At 42.7% G+C, this 15,696-nt stretch overlaps 1 protein-coding gene and 1 pseudogene across 3 annotated transcripts; one reads left to right on the top strand and one right to left on the bottom strand.

Annotated features, from left to right (window-relative positions):
* Nucleotides 1-706: 706 nt before the first annotated feature.
* On the bottom strand, nucleotides 707-2,138 carry LOC118791106 (annotated as a pseudogene).
* Nucleotides 1,846-15,648, top strand: LOC118791374 (peroxiredoxin-5, mitochondrial-like). Of its 3 annotated transcripts, none has more exons than XM_036548720.1 (6): nucleotides 1,846-1,920; nucleotides 10,098-10,232; nucleotides 10,530-10,661; nucleotides 10,966-11,004; nucleotides 11,614-11,678; nucleotides 15,330-15,648. In XM_036548720.1, the coding sequence occupies exons 2-6, from the start codon at nucleotides 10,158-10,160 to the stop codon at nucleotides 15,436-15,438; spliced, it is 420 nt and encodes a 139-aa protein (XP_036404613.1). In that variant the 5' UTR covers nucleotides 1,846-1,920; nucleotides 10,098-10,157; the 3' UTR covers nucleotides 15,439-15,648. The 3 variants fall into 3 exon arrangements, with proteins under 3 accessions (XP_036404613.1, XP_036404612.1, XP_036404611.1); XM_036548719.1 differs by lacking the exon at nucleotides 1,846-1,920 and adding an exon at nucleotides 2,186-2,264; XM_036548718.1 differs by lacking the exon at nucleotides 1,846-1,920 and adding an exon at nucleotides 2,307-2,620.
* Nucleotides 15,649-15,696: the final 48 nt, after the last annotated feature.

The following is a 15,696-nucleotide window of genomic DNA, read 5'->3' on the forward strand; positions in this document are numbered from 1 at the left end:
TTTCAACCTGTTCCCCTTTATCCTCCTTGATTAACAATAAAACAAATAATTCACAGAATAATTGACACCAATGCGTAAATAGAGTAAATGATTATGTTCGCGAAACAGCGCAGATTGTCTGTAGTTTGTGCACTAATGCGAAAGCTACAGCATGAGCTTGTTTAATTAACAAGGATGGCAATTTGAACAATTAAGTGGCAAGTAATCCCAAAGCTTTCTCTTAAATGTTTCACATTATAGCTTTCTTGTGTTACAAAATTCAAATTACAAAACGGAGCTAAATTTAGTTATATCGATTTAAATTACTGAGAATAAACTTTTAGGTTAGGTTGAGTGCAATGAACAATAACGTTTAGAACACAGACCTCACAAAAACTGTGTTGTGTCATGAGCATTTAATGTAATTTTAATCGATAAATGCCATCCTTGTTAAACAATCTCACGTTGTAGGTTTAGATGTGCGGTCGCTCTATAAGCGTATGCTTGAGGTTGACTGCCAGAAGAAAATGCTACAAATAAAAAAACAAACTGGAAATAGAAAAACTGGAACATGACAAAAAAAAAAAAAAAAAAAAAAAAACATGACCATCCTTTGATCAATATGTCTCTACCATCTGTAACATTTTTTTTCTTTTAATTTCTAGGAAAGGGAAAATGTCAATAAATAAATACATAAATCAAAAAAGAATAATTTCATGTGTCTGTTTTATTGGTCGAAAAATTGATTTGTGATGGCCTCTCTGACGGCTCTTCCTGTTGGGTGATCCAGCGTCACTGGGTCCACTACATCTGGTGACTTCGGCAGCTGGCATGGTGCTCCTTCTTTTGTAATAGTGGCAATGTTATGGAACACCACACATGCTGCCACCACCTCACATGCCCGCTCCGGACGCACCTGCAAGCCTTGCAGGCAAGCAAAGCATGCTTTGATGACCCCAAGTGTCATCTCTATCCTGACCCTTGTGTTACTGTGAGCCAAGTTATATTTTATTTGTGCCCTTGTTTGTGGGTCAGGATAGGGGGTCATCAGGTAATGCAGACACAGGTAGCCTCTGTCCACAAGCAGCAGGCCATCAAAATGCCCTTTGAAAGACAGAAAGAAATTGTCACAATACAGCATGATATGTGAAATATAGGGTGGTGGTTGTCTTAACTTGTTCAAATCTCTAACCAAGGGTGGATTCCCAAAAAATTTGCCTCCATCTAGCCTCCAGACTGGTCACCATTAAATGGGGATCACATGTCATCTGACAAAGGATTTCAGGCCATTTTAACATACTACCATTGTAAGAAAATCACCACCTAATGTGTCTTTGTCTTGAATATTAGTAAAATTTTAAGGACAAAATAATGTAGCCTAGCCTACATGTCAGATCAAATACCACATGATCAAATACCTGAACACTGATGCTGTGAAATGACTTCCTGTTCACATAATCCCCCTCATGTTCTCCCAGGGGCGCTCTAATGGGGATATGAGTACGATCAATCGCACCAATCACCCTCGGGATTCCTATGGAAAAAAATGTGTTCTGTATATAGGCCTAGCCTATGCACATTAAAAATAGACCAATTATTTTTATATTGAGCAGTACCTCCGATCGCATAAAATGCCTCTTTGATCTTGAGAATGCGTAAATGGCCAAGGAACACAACAAATGCATCCAGCAGTTTAGTGAGAGCAAGTACCACCTTGCGAACTGCACGGCATACAGTATTCTTGCTCAGATGTTCAGCATCACAGATGGAATACATGAAGTGTCCGCTGGCAAAATATCATAAAACAAGGCACACTGTCTGTTTAACAGTGAGAGAATTACTCCGGCGAGTGCTGTTGGAGACGTTTGGCCCTAGAAGCTGGCAAAGATACCGAAGTCCCTCGGATGAGAATCGATATCTTTCATAGAGAACATCATCGGGGTAAGCTAGAGGATTCTGACGGTCTCTAAACACCCTCGCCCTGCGGAGTGAGTATGAAGGTAGAATCGTGCCTTAAATACGAAGAAGCGCAGAGTATGATTTGCGCTTGTAAATGGCGAACTGTAAAAGCGTAACACTAGGCATGATTCTACCTTCATAGATGAGCCTCTCACAAGCCGTGCGCCAATGTCGGCTGAATGTTCCAAATGTGCGGGCATTTTTTAGACTAGATTGTGGGCGGAAGGGGCGGTCCTTATATAGCGTAACATCGAGTTAACCACAAAGATAACCTGCTCGGAGCAATTTAGAGATGCAGCGTAAATTGCCATGACAGCATACCTCGGGTAAGACTTATCCACCTTTCGTAGTACGGGTTAATCGGGAAGTTACACCCGACGTCACGAAGTTACTCCTGAAGTTACCTGGAAAAGCCAGCTACCTCGCTTCGTAGTACAGCCCTCCGGTTCGGGCAGGGAAAATATAATCATTAGCCAACCTTGTTTGCAAGTCGAAAGAGTGTACGATTGTATTAGGCTATCACTGTTATTCTCATGCGTACACGTCCCCTCCTTCTGCTAGTGGTTGACCATTACATTATCCAGTTCTGCCGCTAAATTGCGATATCCACCAGAGTGTCTCTGACGGCGAGCCGTTATCCACAGTATTAGGCACTACATTGGCAACCAATATGCCCATCCAGGTAGGAAATTATACAGTCGAATCTTTAAATCTGTAGCGAATACATATTCGATTGGTGCATATTGCCTTGGTCAAAGATACGATACTTACGACTATTTGAATTCAGTGCACATGCACAATGCACAACCACCGCTCCCTTTATGCATAAATGAGTAAACGCGACAGCAGGCCTCTAGTAGCCGACACACTGCGTTTTTGCGTTTGGTGCAATCGTTGCAAAATTCTCAATCGTAGAATTTTAGATTCTGGATATGTCTGAAACATTCAACGGTGGTATTCATTCTCCTCTCGCTATCTATAGCTCAGCTGTCGACGAAGCGATTATTTAAGGGATTAGTAACAGCAACGGTACACACCTGCTGGGCCGCAGACGCGTAAGGACAATGAAAGACCATGTCTTGTTTGTGACAGTAATCGTATCAGGTTATCATTTTTGGTTGAGTCATATCAGAATTTAGATAAAAAATGGAAGCGGACGCATTTATGCCATAAATGCGTCCCGCTGTCTGAGTGATAGAACGAGCTGCTCGGATAAGGGTTTTGCGTAGACAGGCGGCAATGCGAAATGAATTTGCAGCTTTGCTTGCAGAGCATGCACGCATACCCTCAAGGTGAGCAGTGTGGCTACTTGCAATTATTTCCCGAATAGTTTTTAGATGCGACAAGCAAATAACAAATTACACGTCATCAGTAGCGTTTACTTCCTGGTTTTAGATCGGATAGCTTTCACACCAAATGCGAACCGCCCTGGAGTTGGAGTGAATCATAACCTACCCCAGCCCGCCGTTTTCTGGAGGACTCGGGTACCTGGTGCGAGTTCGGAAAACAGCGTTCTCATCAACAAAACGAACCGAACTAACGGCTCAAGCGGACTCGGGTCCGCACCAAAAGCTCTAGTACAGGGGTGTCAAACATACGGCCCGCACATCAACAGGATGTAATACAGGCCCTACTATTTGCGTCAACTCTTTACCATTACCACAAAACGTAATTCGTCATCCATCCACTAGGTGGCAACAACCTATTTCAACTGAACAGCTAGTCATCTTTCATGACTAAAGAAAGATCGCGAGCTAGCTACTTGCTGGCAAGAAAATGTCGAAGATAAGAAAAGTTGAGTGTTGGGCCTTTCAGGAAAAATGGACAAACGCCCACCTCTTTTGAGAGGTTAAAAGTAAGTGTATCTGTTTAGTTTTCTCACAGCAAGTAGCTGTTCCAAAGGAGTATAATATTAGATGGCATTACCAGACCACTCACGCTGAGAAGTATGATCGCTACACCAGCCAGTTGCGGGAGGAGAAAGTGAAGGAGTTGGTGGCTACATTACAGAAGCAGCAATCAGTATTCACAAGAGACCATGAAACAAGTGAGGCTGCTGTAAAGGCCAGCTATCTGATAGCCAATGACATCGCGCAGGCATAAAAGTCATATTCTGAGGAAGAGTTTGTAAAAAAAACTGGTTAAAGCAGCTGAACTCGTGTGTCCAGACAAACGACAGGCTTTCGTCAACATTAGCCTCTCCAGAAACACTGCGGCAGCACGGATTGAGGACATCGCTGGACAGCTGACACAAAAGCTCATTCAAAAAGTTCAGGGATTTGTTGCTTTTTCCGTCGCAATTGACGAAAGTACAGATATAACGGATGTGGCACAGCTGGCGATTTTTATTAGAGGTGTTGACTCTACTTGTAACATCACAGAGGAATTCGTAGAACTGGTACCCATGACTGACACTTACTACGGCTAGCGACATCTTCAGTAGTCTCGCTGCATCATTGGGTAAATTGGGGGTGGACTGGGCCCGTGCCGTAAGTATGGCGTCAGATTTATGTCAAAAGTCGCGAGCGCAGAAAATATTCTCGCGAGCGTATAAGACGTTCTCGCGAGTGCACGAAACATGCTGCGAGCATATAAAACATTCTCGCGAGCGCAGAAAACATGCTGCGAGCGTATAAAACATTCTCGCGCACAAAGCCACCACGCGCGAGAGAATTTCTGCTTGGCGAGCGCTGGAGAGCATACGCGCTTGCGCGGGTTAACCCTGCTCGCGTGATCGACCTGAGTTTTGACAATTTGGGGGCGGGAACCAAGGGAGTCACTGGCCCTCTTATGATTGGTCACTGTCAACGCAGTCACACCCACACGACCTCCTTGAACCTTGATTGAGTTTTGGAATTTTCATAGTATACTCCACAGAGAGGCACTCTGTTGTAAAACAAATAAAGATAAGTTAAAGTTAAAAGATATGAAACAAAAAAGTTGGAAATGTATTGAAATGGAATCAAATAAAATAAATGGGAAATTAGCCTAGTAGTTGTTTTACTGATTCCCAATGAACGAATCGTACTGTGATATAAAACTGAAATAAAACAACGCTAGTGTCGTAAACACTTGAATCTTTTACGCATATTGACACTCACCGGGTAAATATTACACAAACTATAGCTTATGTGGCCTGGGGTAGGGTTGCCGACCGTCCCGTAAATTACAGAATCGTCCCGCAATTGGAAACTAAAAGACGTGTTCTGTATTGAACTGATACGGGACGCGCTGTTCCGTATTTTTGAGAATCAAAATCTACGGGAGAGAAATATTACAGGTTAGACTATTAACAGGGTTCCCACGGTCATGGAAAAGTCGTGTAATTTTAAAATCCCATTTTCCAGGCCTGGAGAAGTCATGGATTTCATCAGGCTATGTTCATTGAAAGTTTTGGAAAAATCATGAAATTTGATTTTGTCATACAAGGGGCGTAGGAGATATAGGAGATAGAGTAGCCTATATCTTATTGTATATTTTATGGATTGATGCGAGTCACAAAATCTGATCGCTTTCTACTCCCATTAAACAGTGGTAACAGAGTGCGGGGAGAAAGCACATTTTATCCGATCTCGTTTCGTATTCCGTGAAGTTTCAGTCTGAACTCCGCCCTCCAAATCATTCACGTACTCAGAGTGTAAATGAATAGTAAATCCAATTTTGATTGTCAGACATCATGGTGATCAAATTGTTCTGTCTACGGGGCGGGCGTATTCTATCGAAAACATCAGAGGCCAAAGCCTTCTCCTGATTTGGCTGATAACGTGACTGACAGTAAATTTATGCTAGCAGTCTTATTAGACAGGGTAAGTAATTCACTTTGCTGGGGAAGTTCTGTTTGCCCAAACGATCGTTTTACTGATGTTGACAAATACGATTTATAGCCTAGGATTTAACTCGTCTCGTAGTGCCATTGCTTTGAAAATAATATTTATTAGCTGTAGGCCTAGGTTGAGTAAAGATAGGGTAGCCCTACGTTATTGCTTATGCAAGATATACGGCTTCAAAGCTAGCAAGTAAACCATGCATTTAGCCTATTAGCAAAAAGCTTTGCGCTTTTTAATCCGTGCTTTAGCCTACTGTCACTGGGGCACGATAGGACGGTTAGTTAGCAACGAAACTTGTCAATGGGCAGTTGTGCACAAAATGTTCGCTTAGTGTAATATAGTAGCGTTATTTAGTTTCACTTAAGTTCAGACGCCTGCTGTAGATTATGAAACATTTTAAAATGAATAAATAAAACAATTTATATTATAGTTATTATAGTTATTGTTGCTTTTATCTGTCAGGGCAAGTAAAAGTGACGTACACTTGTATTTGGCAGTCTCGCTAGTCAGCTTGAGCATGATTCCTCTGTGCTCCTTTTGAGAAATGCCGAGCATTGTTTCCCTTTAATCCTTAAATGGCTCAGTAATGAGCGGTATAGACTTTGGCTCGAAGCTGAAAAGGCTGACAGGCTGTTTATTTTGAATGAGCAGAGACACAATAAAGTTACAGCAAACTTTATTCTCTGTCCAGTATCCTTGTGTAAGTGTACAAACAGAAACATTTCGCCCTCCGTTCGAATCCCAAAGCAGGAACTAGGCGATCGCCGGCTGTCAGACAAATTTGGTGATCATTGGACGCTATTTTGGAACATTAAGCCACGTTTAAGCCTTTTCCTTACAATGGGCGTCAATGGAGAGGAAAACGCTTAATGTAAGATACCGTCCATACTCATAGGATTTTGGTTTTGATTTTTTGACAGGTGGAAGTGTTTATGACAAGAGATGCCCGAGAGAAATTTGGTGATCATTGATCGCTGTTTTGGAACATTAAGGCACGTTAAGCCATTTCACGTTAAGCGTTTTAGGATGTCCGCAAAAGCCCTGATGCTTGGTCATACTTCAAGACGGGATTTGTTAGCGAAATTGACGAGGACACCAATGGATATTATGGTTGTATGTGGACAGGTTTGCACAAATATTTTTATTTTATTACAACTTTTATTTGGAAAAAAGTTTGGAAAAACGGTTTTGATTTTTTGACAAGTGGAAGTGTTTATGAGAAGATATGTCTGAGAAATTTGGTGATCATTGATCGCTGTTCTGGGACATTAAGCCACGTTTTAGATTGTCCGCAAAAGCTTGGTCGTACTTCAAGGCGGCATTTGTTGGCGAAATTGACGAGGACATTAATGGATATTCTGGTTGTATGTGGACAGGTTTAACTTTTATTTGGAAAGCTGTAAGCTACACGTTTCGGTGCCTGGACTCCAGTTGTTTCTGCGAATTGCAGCGATCCATTTGCTTTCTTTTTTCTTTAGCTTTGGACAGTCTGTAAAAAGATAGCTCCGATTTTTTGTTGAAGCTATTTGTACAGTCAATCGTACAACAGCTCTTTCACATTTTAGATGTGTTTTTTTGTGTTTTCGCGGCATTCAAACTGAACGCTAAGGTTGCCACTCTGTAGTTCTTTCTGCCACTCAGTGGGTGTAACCCGCAGTGACTCCGTTGCCACTCTGTAGTTCTTTCTGCCACTCAGTGGGTGTAACCCGCAGTGACTCCGCCTACTGTGACGTCACGTGTATACCCTCTGTTGCCTGTATATACAGGTCCTCGCCCCCTCTGCAATGAACCATCGGCTCCGCCCTGATGTTAACAATATGGGAGAGGCAGCCCTCGCTAGTAATGCCAAGGGAATGAAGCACGTCCAGTGTGAGAGGATGGTGAGAGATGACACACCGATTATTAAAACAAAGGAATATAATTGCAGTGTCTGTATTTTGAATGTTTGAAGTGGGTATGAAAATAACTGACATGGTATGAATGGAAAAGGTTGTTTTTCAAGTACAAATTTATGTACTTGTAGGTAGTGAAAGGTCATTGAAATTTCATTAAAAGTCATTGAAAAGTCATGGAAAAGTTTTGAAATCTTGTCAGTGAAAATGGGTGGGAACCCTGTATTAAGACAGGGCGATTTGTATGAGATAGAAGGAAACTCTGCTGCTCTCTCTCAGCCTGGCTGTCTTGTTATGTTCCACTACCCAAACAGAGAATGCGCTTTTCATTGGTCGTGAGCCATGACCAATGAGAAGTGCTATCAGCGTTGCTGCGATACGCCTGACAGCGGCGCGAGATTTTGTGTGACGTCTGGCTGGCTGCTGTTGGCTGAAAATTATTCTTTAGAACAAAACGGGCAGTGAAATTTTTCTCGCAGCATGTGCGACATCTCTCATATATTGGCAAAGCCATTCCTTCCTGCATGGTAATATGAATGGCGACACGTACAAGCAGCGAATTAGCAGGTTCACACGATGTCCTACTGCGCATGCGCTGAATACCACGTGAAACTGCTGTTGTAAAACTGCTGTCATGAAATTGCGGCTCTGCAATCGGCAGTCTTTAGTCCATTTGAATCGAACCATAGTGCGTTTGACCCCTTGGTTCGGTTCGTTTGCGTAGGTCAGAACGCAGTAATCGTGCTCAGGTCCGCACCAAAATAATCAGCCCAAGACCCCCAAAGAGAGGTGGTCTCGATCCACATCTGGCGAACTCTGGTGCGGTCCCACTGGTGAGAAAGCAACCCAAACCAACCAGGACCAAAACAATGACTAGCAAGCAGAAACATAGGTCTCTCCTTTTCTTGCTACGCACAAAAAGAGATTCATAGCTAACAATTGTTGTAATTTTACAAATTTGTAGTTTGGTAATGTGTTGGGGAACTCAACCTTTAAAAGCAGAACTCAGCCTCAGAATTTCACCAGACATTACTTCGGCTACACTAAAAAGAGCCTGTAGCGAAGGGCGAGAACAGTCACCCCACCCGGCCTTGAACCCGGGTCTACAGGGTACCAACCATGTGACTTTGACCGCGACGCCAAAGAGCCAGCCTCGTTGGTATGGCAGTCAGAGCACATACTCAACCATAGTGACAGCACTCCGTCACAGAGCCCTACGCTTGCCCTCTGTATTCACATCAGTGCTAAACAGATGTAGGCAGGGCCAAGATAAACCCGCGTAGCTGTCCCTCCATTATGAAAAACTGAACATAAACACCAAAGTGACCAATAAGGGAGCAGTCTGCTCTTCTTTTACAAATCATGTGAAACCGAACCGAACCTACGTCATTATGCAACATTGTAACAATTTATTCCCTGCTGCGGACCAAAGTTATCGAACTATAGGTCTAAAAATGGCCTTAAACATGGTGTACAGCCTACATTTTTCTTTTCACTTTGTCAGTAGGCTGTTAGGACTTTTTATACACACATACTTACTTCATATTGAATGCGTTTTTGCAGCTGATTTTAACCATACCGTATCTTTATAGGCTTGTGTAGATTCAGTCCAGTGTTCTGTACCACATGGCTTCTGAACACCACTGAGATGTTTCAACTGTTTTTCGCATCTGCTCTTGGTCCAAATGACATGCTAGCTTGCCTATACCCAGTACTCAGTACTCAGTACTCAGTGCGGTCTGTCTCATGGCCAGCTGACTGCCATCCTAGTTAAATTCACTGGCATAGCAGGTAGTCATTGCAGATGTGTACGGCTAAAGGCATAATTAACAACATTGCTGTCTGTCTGTGTTCTATAGTATATTCTAATACTCTACAAATCACTTTGGATATTAACATATGCCAGTTAGCTAATTGATAACCGAGGACCCCTTAGAAAAGCTGTTATATAGACCAAGGGATGAAGATGTAGGCCTGCTTGCTTCAGAACGCTTTATTTTTTGTAAATGGTTCTCTGACATTAATGGGCATGTTATTATTAGCTATACATATCTAGTTCATCATTTATTATGTTGGTGGTCTCAGTGTAAAAAAGCCTGCATAGGAACCATGTATATTATCATTTTATATAGTGATAAAGTATCAAAGTCATATTTCCTTGCCTTTCTGTGTAATCCCTGTCATTATATTATAGCACACTTGTTAAATCTATTTTCATCTATTAGCTTATTTTATCCATAGCATTTTACATGTGTTTTGGTTAAGTACCTTGCTCCATACTGCTGCGCCATACTGGCACTGTCTGAATTTACCTCCCTGATCAGATTCTTGCTGTCATCGTCTTTAGTTATCACACGTGAGTTATCTCCATGGGAGCCTACTGTATGCCCCTTGGCTGCTTCTGCTCTGTAACAGCAGGTGTGTCCCTTCGCTCTCTCAGGTAGGAGAGACCCTGCCAGCAGTAGAGGTGCAGGAGGGTGACCCTGGGAACAAGGTGTCCATGGACTACCTGTTCAAGGGGAAGAAGGGGGTGCTCTTCGCTGTGCCCGGAGCCTTCACCCCCGGCTGCTCTAAGGTACTCGGTGTATATGCTTTCCAACAGGGCTGAAGGGTGATGTACGTCCTCACCATTCTGCTGTGTAATTTGGATGTGCCAGTGAGTGATAATACACCATCAGCACCCAGAATCCTGCAGGGATCTACTCTCAAAAATCCCCACTAGTGCTTATTAGTATTGTAAATGTCATCTTTCATTGAGCCCCTGTCTGCAGCTGAGGGGAGCAAAAGCAAAAGACTGAGTGCTCCCTCTTTTTCCCTGTCAATCTACTTAATTGTCTGTGTCCTTCCCCTTTTTGCCTCTCTCCCCACTCAGACACACCTCCCTGGGTTTGTGGAGCAGGCAGCAGAGCTGCGGAGCAAGGGTGTGGAGGAAGTGGCCTGCATCTCCGTGAATGATGCCTTCGTAATGGCGGCATGGGGCAAGGAGCATGGAGCCGAGGGCAAGGTGAGCACCCAGGCCACACTTTCACCAAAATCTCCTCATACACAAACAACACCTTTAAGAGCAACTGTTTATTTTAACCCTAAATCACAGAATTGTCTGAATGTAATGCTTGCTGCTTCATGAGCATGAAGCTAAGACCTCAGAATTTTAGCAAGCTATGCTGGCTGTAGACATTTCAAACTGAATAATTGCTACAGTAGCTATTTTTGAGTGTATTTACCTTGTAGGCTTCTCAGCTGATGTTCCTACATTGTGAGTCAGATGTGTGCACTTATTTTGTTTTGTTTTTTTTTTGGCACTGTAGGTGCGGATGCTGGCTGATCCCACAGGTGCTTTCACCAAGGTCTGAATCCTGGTTTACTCATTTTCAGTTGCTAGGACTGACAGGTTCCACATCTCTCTTCTGTTGCTTGCCATGTTCTTGATGCTCTATGACTTTGCAAACAGAAATGCATTTAAGTGCAGCACTTACAGCTGAGCCTCTGCATTAGCATTCTGACCTTTTAAAACATAAAGCTTGGTGGCTGGAAGGATGCTGGTCAGTTGCATTCAGCTAACAGATGCATACTGAACTACATTGGCCATTCTTCCCCAAGAGGACAATCAGCGTGCTTGTTTAGAAAGGCACAAAATATTCATATTGCACTTCATAAAATGCTCCTTACTAGTAATTATAGCTTTAGTTTATGGAGAATTGGTGTATGGACCTGTCCTGAGATATTGTTCATTAATCTTGTACATTTTCCATGGCAAGAATGTGTAAGAAATATTCAACACATATTTCAAATGTTTTTAAAAAATAATGGTAGATTGCGTTTGTTAAGCCTTTCTGTATGTTTAATCCCTGCATATGGTTCCTGATTTGAAGATGAAAATGACTGTTTTCACATGCTTAATTATTTTTGTAGCATGCTGTGCTTTTCCTTAAACCTTTTTGTTCTGTCTTTCTCAGGCTGTGGACCTGCTGCTGGACAATGACCAGATAGTGCAAGTCCTTGGCAACCAAAGGTCCAAGAGGTAAAGGGATTGAATTACCTCCCTGATCAGATTCTTGCTGTCACACACAGAATTTGCAGAGTCTCAAACAGCTACATAGTAGATGTCCACACCTCTCTCCACTTTCATTTTCCTCCTTCTCTTCTTTTTCTTCTTAATTTTACTGAAAATCTTCTTAATCATCAGTAATGCTCCTAACCCCTAGTGTATGCTTGCCATCATTTGTCTGTCGCCATATGTACCCAATTGATTCAAGTTACATTCTACCCTTCGCATTTGGGTTGTGCATGAATGATTTCTAGGTAGCTACCTACCGAAGCTTAAAGATTAAAAATAATGTTAATGTAGCAATGAACCTCACCAGGCCACAGAAACATTCCTGAAATACCATATTGAGCAGCAGCGCATCACTAGCTGTTTGCATAGTTACATTAGTGGTAGATGTGTGGGGGGCTCCCGAGTGGCTCAGTCGTTAAAAGCACTCGTTCTAAGTGTAGACTGAGTGCTATGGCCCGGGTTCGAACCTAACCGTGTCACTAGCCGACAGTGACAGGGAGCTCACAGGTGGAACACATTGGCTTCGTTTCGCCGGGGATAGGGGTGGGTACGTCGGCAGGGGCTTCGGTCCCATTAGCAACAGCGACCCCTGCTGGTCGATCAGGCACCTGTGGTCAAAGCTGCATGCGAAATGTCTTCATCCGACTCATCTCTGTGCTAGCTTAGCTTGTGGACCGCAGTGCGAAAAGAAGCAGCAGCTGACATCACGTGTCTTGGAGGAGGGCATGTGCTTGTCCACGCTCTCCTGGACTGACAGTGTGGGTTGTGCAATGGGATCGAACATCGATGATGACAAATTGGACATTCCAGAATTTGGGGAATTGGCCATTCCAAATTGGGGAGAAAATGGAAAAAAGGTAGATGTTTGGAATGCTGTGCGGTTAAGCCATTAGTGTGGGCAGATCAGTACCAAGAGTAATAATACTGTTGATAAATTATGTTTGGTATCTGTATCTAGAAGTATTAATCCCGGTGCTTACTGCAACATTTTTCCTCAATCTTTATTTGCCTCAGCCTGTCCATAATTTTTTTAAAACTTAATTGGCTACCATTTCTACAGCTCCAAACTAAAGTACAATGCCTGTGTTCTGGGGCATCAATTCTTATCTTCAGATATGTGGAGTATTTCAAAGGTTTTCAGAAGCAGAAATACCTGTATTCATTACAGTATTCACTGCATAAATCATAGACATTTTCAGTATTTAGTATCCAGGACAGTGGCCTGGTATGACTTGGTATTGTATCAAAGCTAAAAGTGGCAGTATCAGCCGCTTCAACAAGGTGGGGTGGGGCGGGGCTCATGCGAATGACACGCACGGCCCAATTTTTTAAGTATATACTGTTCACTTGTGTTGTCACAATAAATGTCCACTCAGTAGGTCACTTAGTGGCTGTTTGCCCCTCCGCATGAATGTATTACTACTAGGGCTGGGCGATAAAACGATCTGGAAACTGGATCGCGATAAAATTTATGTCGATAACGCTTTGAACATTTTTACTCGACATGGATAGATCTAACAGCCTATCACACAGCAGAAATAAAACAACGACAACAGCCAGTCAGTCTGTCGTCTGTGGCTTGCACGTCAAAGTACACGCCCATTTCCTAGAGCAAAGCATTGTCTGAGCTACCGGCGGCGAAGAAAGCTCTGGAAACGACAAAAAAATTAAGTGAAACCGGGGAGGGCCACAAAAGCGGCAGTGAAAGTGAACTCGCATTACATTGAAAATTCCGTCCATGTTGCGGTTTGTGGACTCGTCAACGTTCTGTGAAAACATCTGTTTTGACAGCTTGTGCGCTAAACATTGGCTAATGTGACAGGCAGTGTCGTGACTAGATAGGTGGCTGGCCTGTGTATTTGATACGCTAAGTTTGGAGAGTGCAGTTCTGTCCTGTGAAGTTTTGCACAGGTCAACTAGCGCTGGCTCTATCCTGAAAGACAGGTCATGTTCCACGATAAATGCGTACTTTATGATTGCTCACGCGGTCTGGGATGGATGAAGCGACAGCAGTTACAGTGGCCACAGCGCCCGGCAATGTTGACGTATAATGGAGCCCGAACAGCTGCTTTGTGTGAGGGATCTGTATCATGCCAAGACAATACCTTTTGCCGCTTGTCCCATACTGTATGTTTTAGAACACATGGTACAAAGCAGCTACCGGGCTCGTTTAATTTGTGACAACATACACTGAACGTTTGTTTGTCAGTACCGTTTTCATCTAACCAAGCCTATCGCCATTTAGTTTTCACCCTCCGTTCTATTGTGCTTGTGTCTGTGCCAGCCTTCACAAGTTTCGCTCCTATGCTTCATCTATTTGAATGCATGCTAGCCGAGCAGTAATCAACTGATACAATCCCCGCAAGTACTTCCTGACACCACCTCACAGAAAGTTGAAACTAGTTGCCGATTGGATAAGAACAGTGCTCTCGTGCCAGTACATCACCTAAACAGGCTACCATTGGTTAAACACCACGTCAGTGATTGTTTTTAATAAAATTGCATTCCGGTCTGGTAATATCAGAGCCGGTATACGCTAGTAATAATTTATTACCTGATCTAAAATCTCTGCATGCCGGATTTTTTTTGTCCTTACCAGTTTTATACACCATTGCTATTTATTTATGCTGCTATTTATATATGCTTTTTGCACTAACTGTATTTCATTGGCTCTGTACCTGTACACTGCACAATGACAATAAAGTTGAATCTAATCTAATCCAATCCAATCTAATTTCCGGCGTGGGGCTGGAGACCTTCAACCCATGTATATCATGACAAATATCTATATTGATCAATATGGAAAAAAATATCGTGATCATATTTTTTGCCATATCGCCCAGCCCTAATTACTAGTTCCAAGTTCTCTTAACTGTTAGCCTTGCAATAGATCATGTTCCGTGTGCTTTGCACCAATAAATATGGCTCATTGCTTGCTATTTAATAGCTTCCTCCTAGTTTAGGAAAAATGCTTATTGTCAGAACTGATTAGCAGTTGCTTATTCAATTCAGCAAGATAACTGGCCACTGGCATCATTTTGCTAAGCAACCACAGAACCTCTCAGCTAGCCTGCAGGTTAGGCTGACTTTGCCACCAGACCTGAGCAACAGTTCCAGAGGATGGTAGTGATGGAATATAATTAAGGGCCAATAATGTGTCCAGACTCTAAAATCCCTATTCAAGTTACTTTTTAGAGGTGCATAGTCATATGGTTTAGCTGAGCATAGTTTGTCAGGTCCAGATATACATCAGTCAAGTTAGATCATAGAAAGCTTAATAAGGAGAGCAGGCCAGTCAGGCCAGAGAGGCTCCTGGTTCTACCTGTAGTCTAGAGTGTATACTGGCCTCTCTTAGAGTCTCTGCTTCCTCAATGAATTCTGTTCAAACTATTCCATTCATTTATATTCATTCATTATTTATATATTCCATTAAGAATGCTTCATAGTGTCAGTGTACAATGTGTGCATTAAATATAGCTGTATAGCCCCTTGTCCATAGACCAGTTCTTCATTTGCTGTTCAGAGAGCAGATATCCACTTTTATTTGGTTGATGGGTTCTGTGAGATTACTTGGAGAGCTCTAAGGCCTCATGCGCCTGTCCTTCATGCCCTCAGGTACTGTATGCTGGTGGAGGATGGCATGGTGAAAAAGATCAACGTGGAGCCAGACGGAACAGGCCTGACTTGCAGCCTGGCCTCCAACATCCTGTCTCAGCTGGCCTGAACTAGTACAAGCAAGTTTACATTTCAAACTCTGTTAATAACTGAGCCTCACCCACTCCTACCTGCACTACAATGTCCTCATAACAGCACTAACCAATACTGGTCCAAGAAAGGCACTTGAAAGATCAGTTTGGGCAACTGTTTGTCTTATTGTGAAACAAGTGCACCATATACATTTTTTTCTGAGGCACTTAACCACTGTAAACTGAATGGAGTTTTTGTTGAAAACAAAATGTTGTCCAGTGCTGGGAGATTATTT

This window comes from Megalops cyprinoides, chromosome 16 (genome assembly GCF_013368585.1).
Source record: "Megalops cyprinoides isolate fMegCyp1 chromosome 16, fMegCyp1.pri, whole genome shotgun sequence".
NCBI lineage: Eukaryota > Metazoa > Chordata > Actinopteri > Elopiformes > Megalopidae > Megalops > Megalops cyprinoides.

Coding starts and splice junctions, on each gene's coding strand:
- LOC118791374 (XM_036548718.1), top strand. Junction 10,662..10,965: donor AGCATGGAGCCGAGGGCAAG/GTGAGCACCCAG, acceptor TTGGCACTGTAG/GTGCGGATGCTGGCTGATCC. Junction 11,679..15,329: donor GGCAACCAAAGGTCCAAGAG/GTAAAGGGATTG, acceptor TCATGCCCTCAG/GTACTGTATGCTGGTGGAGG.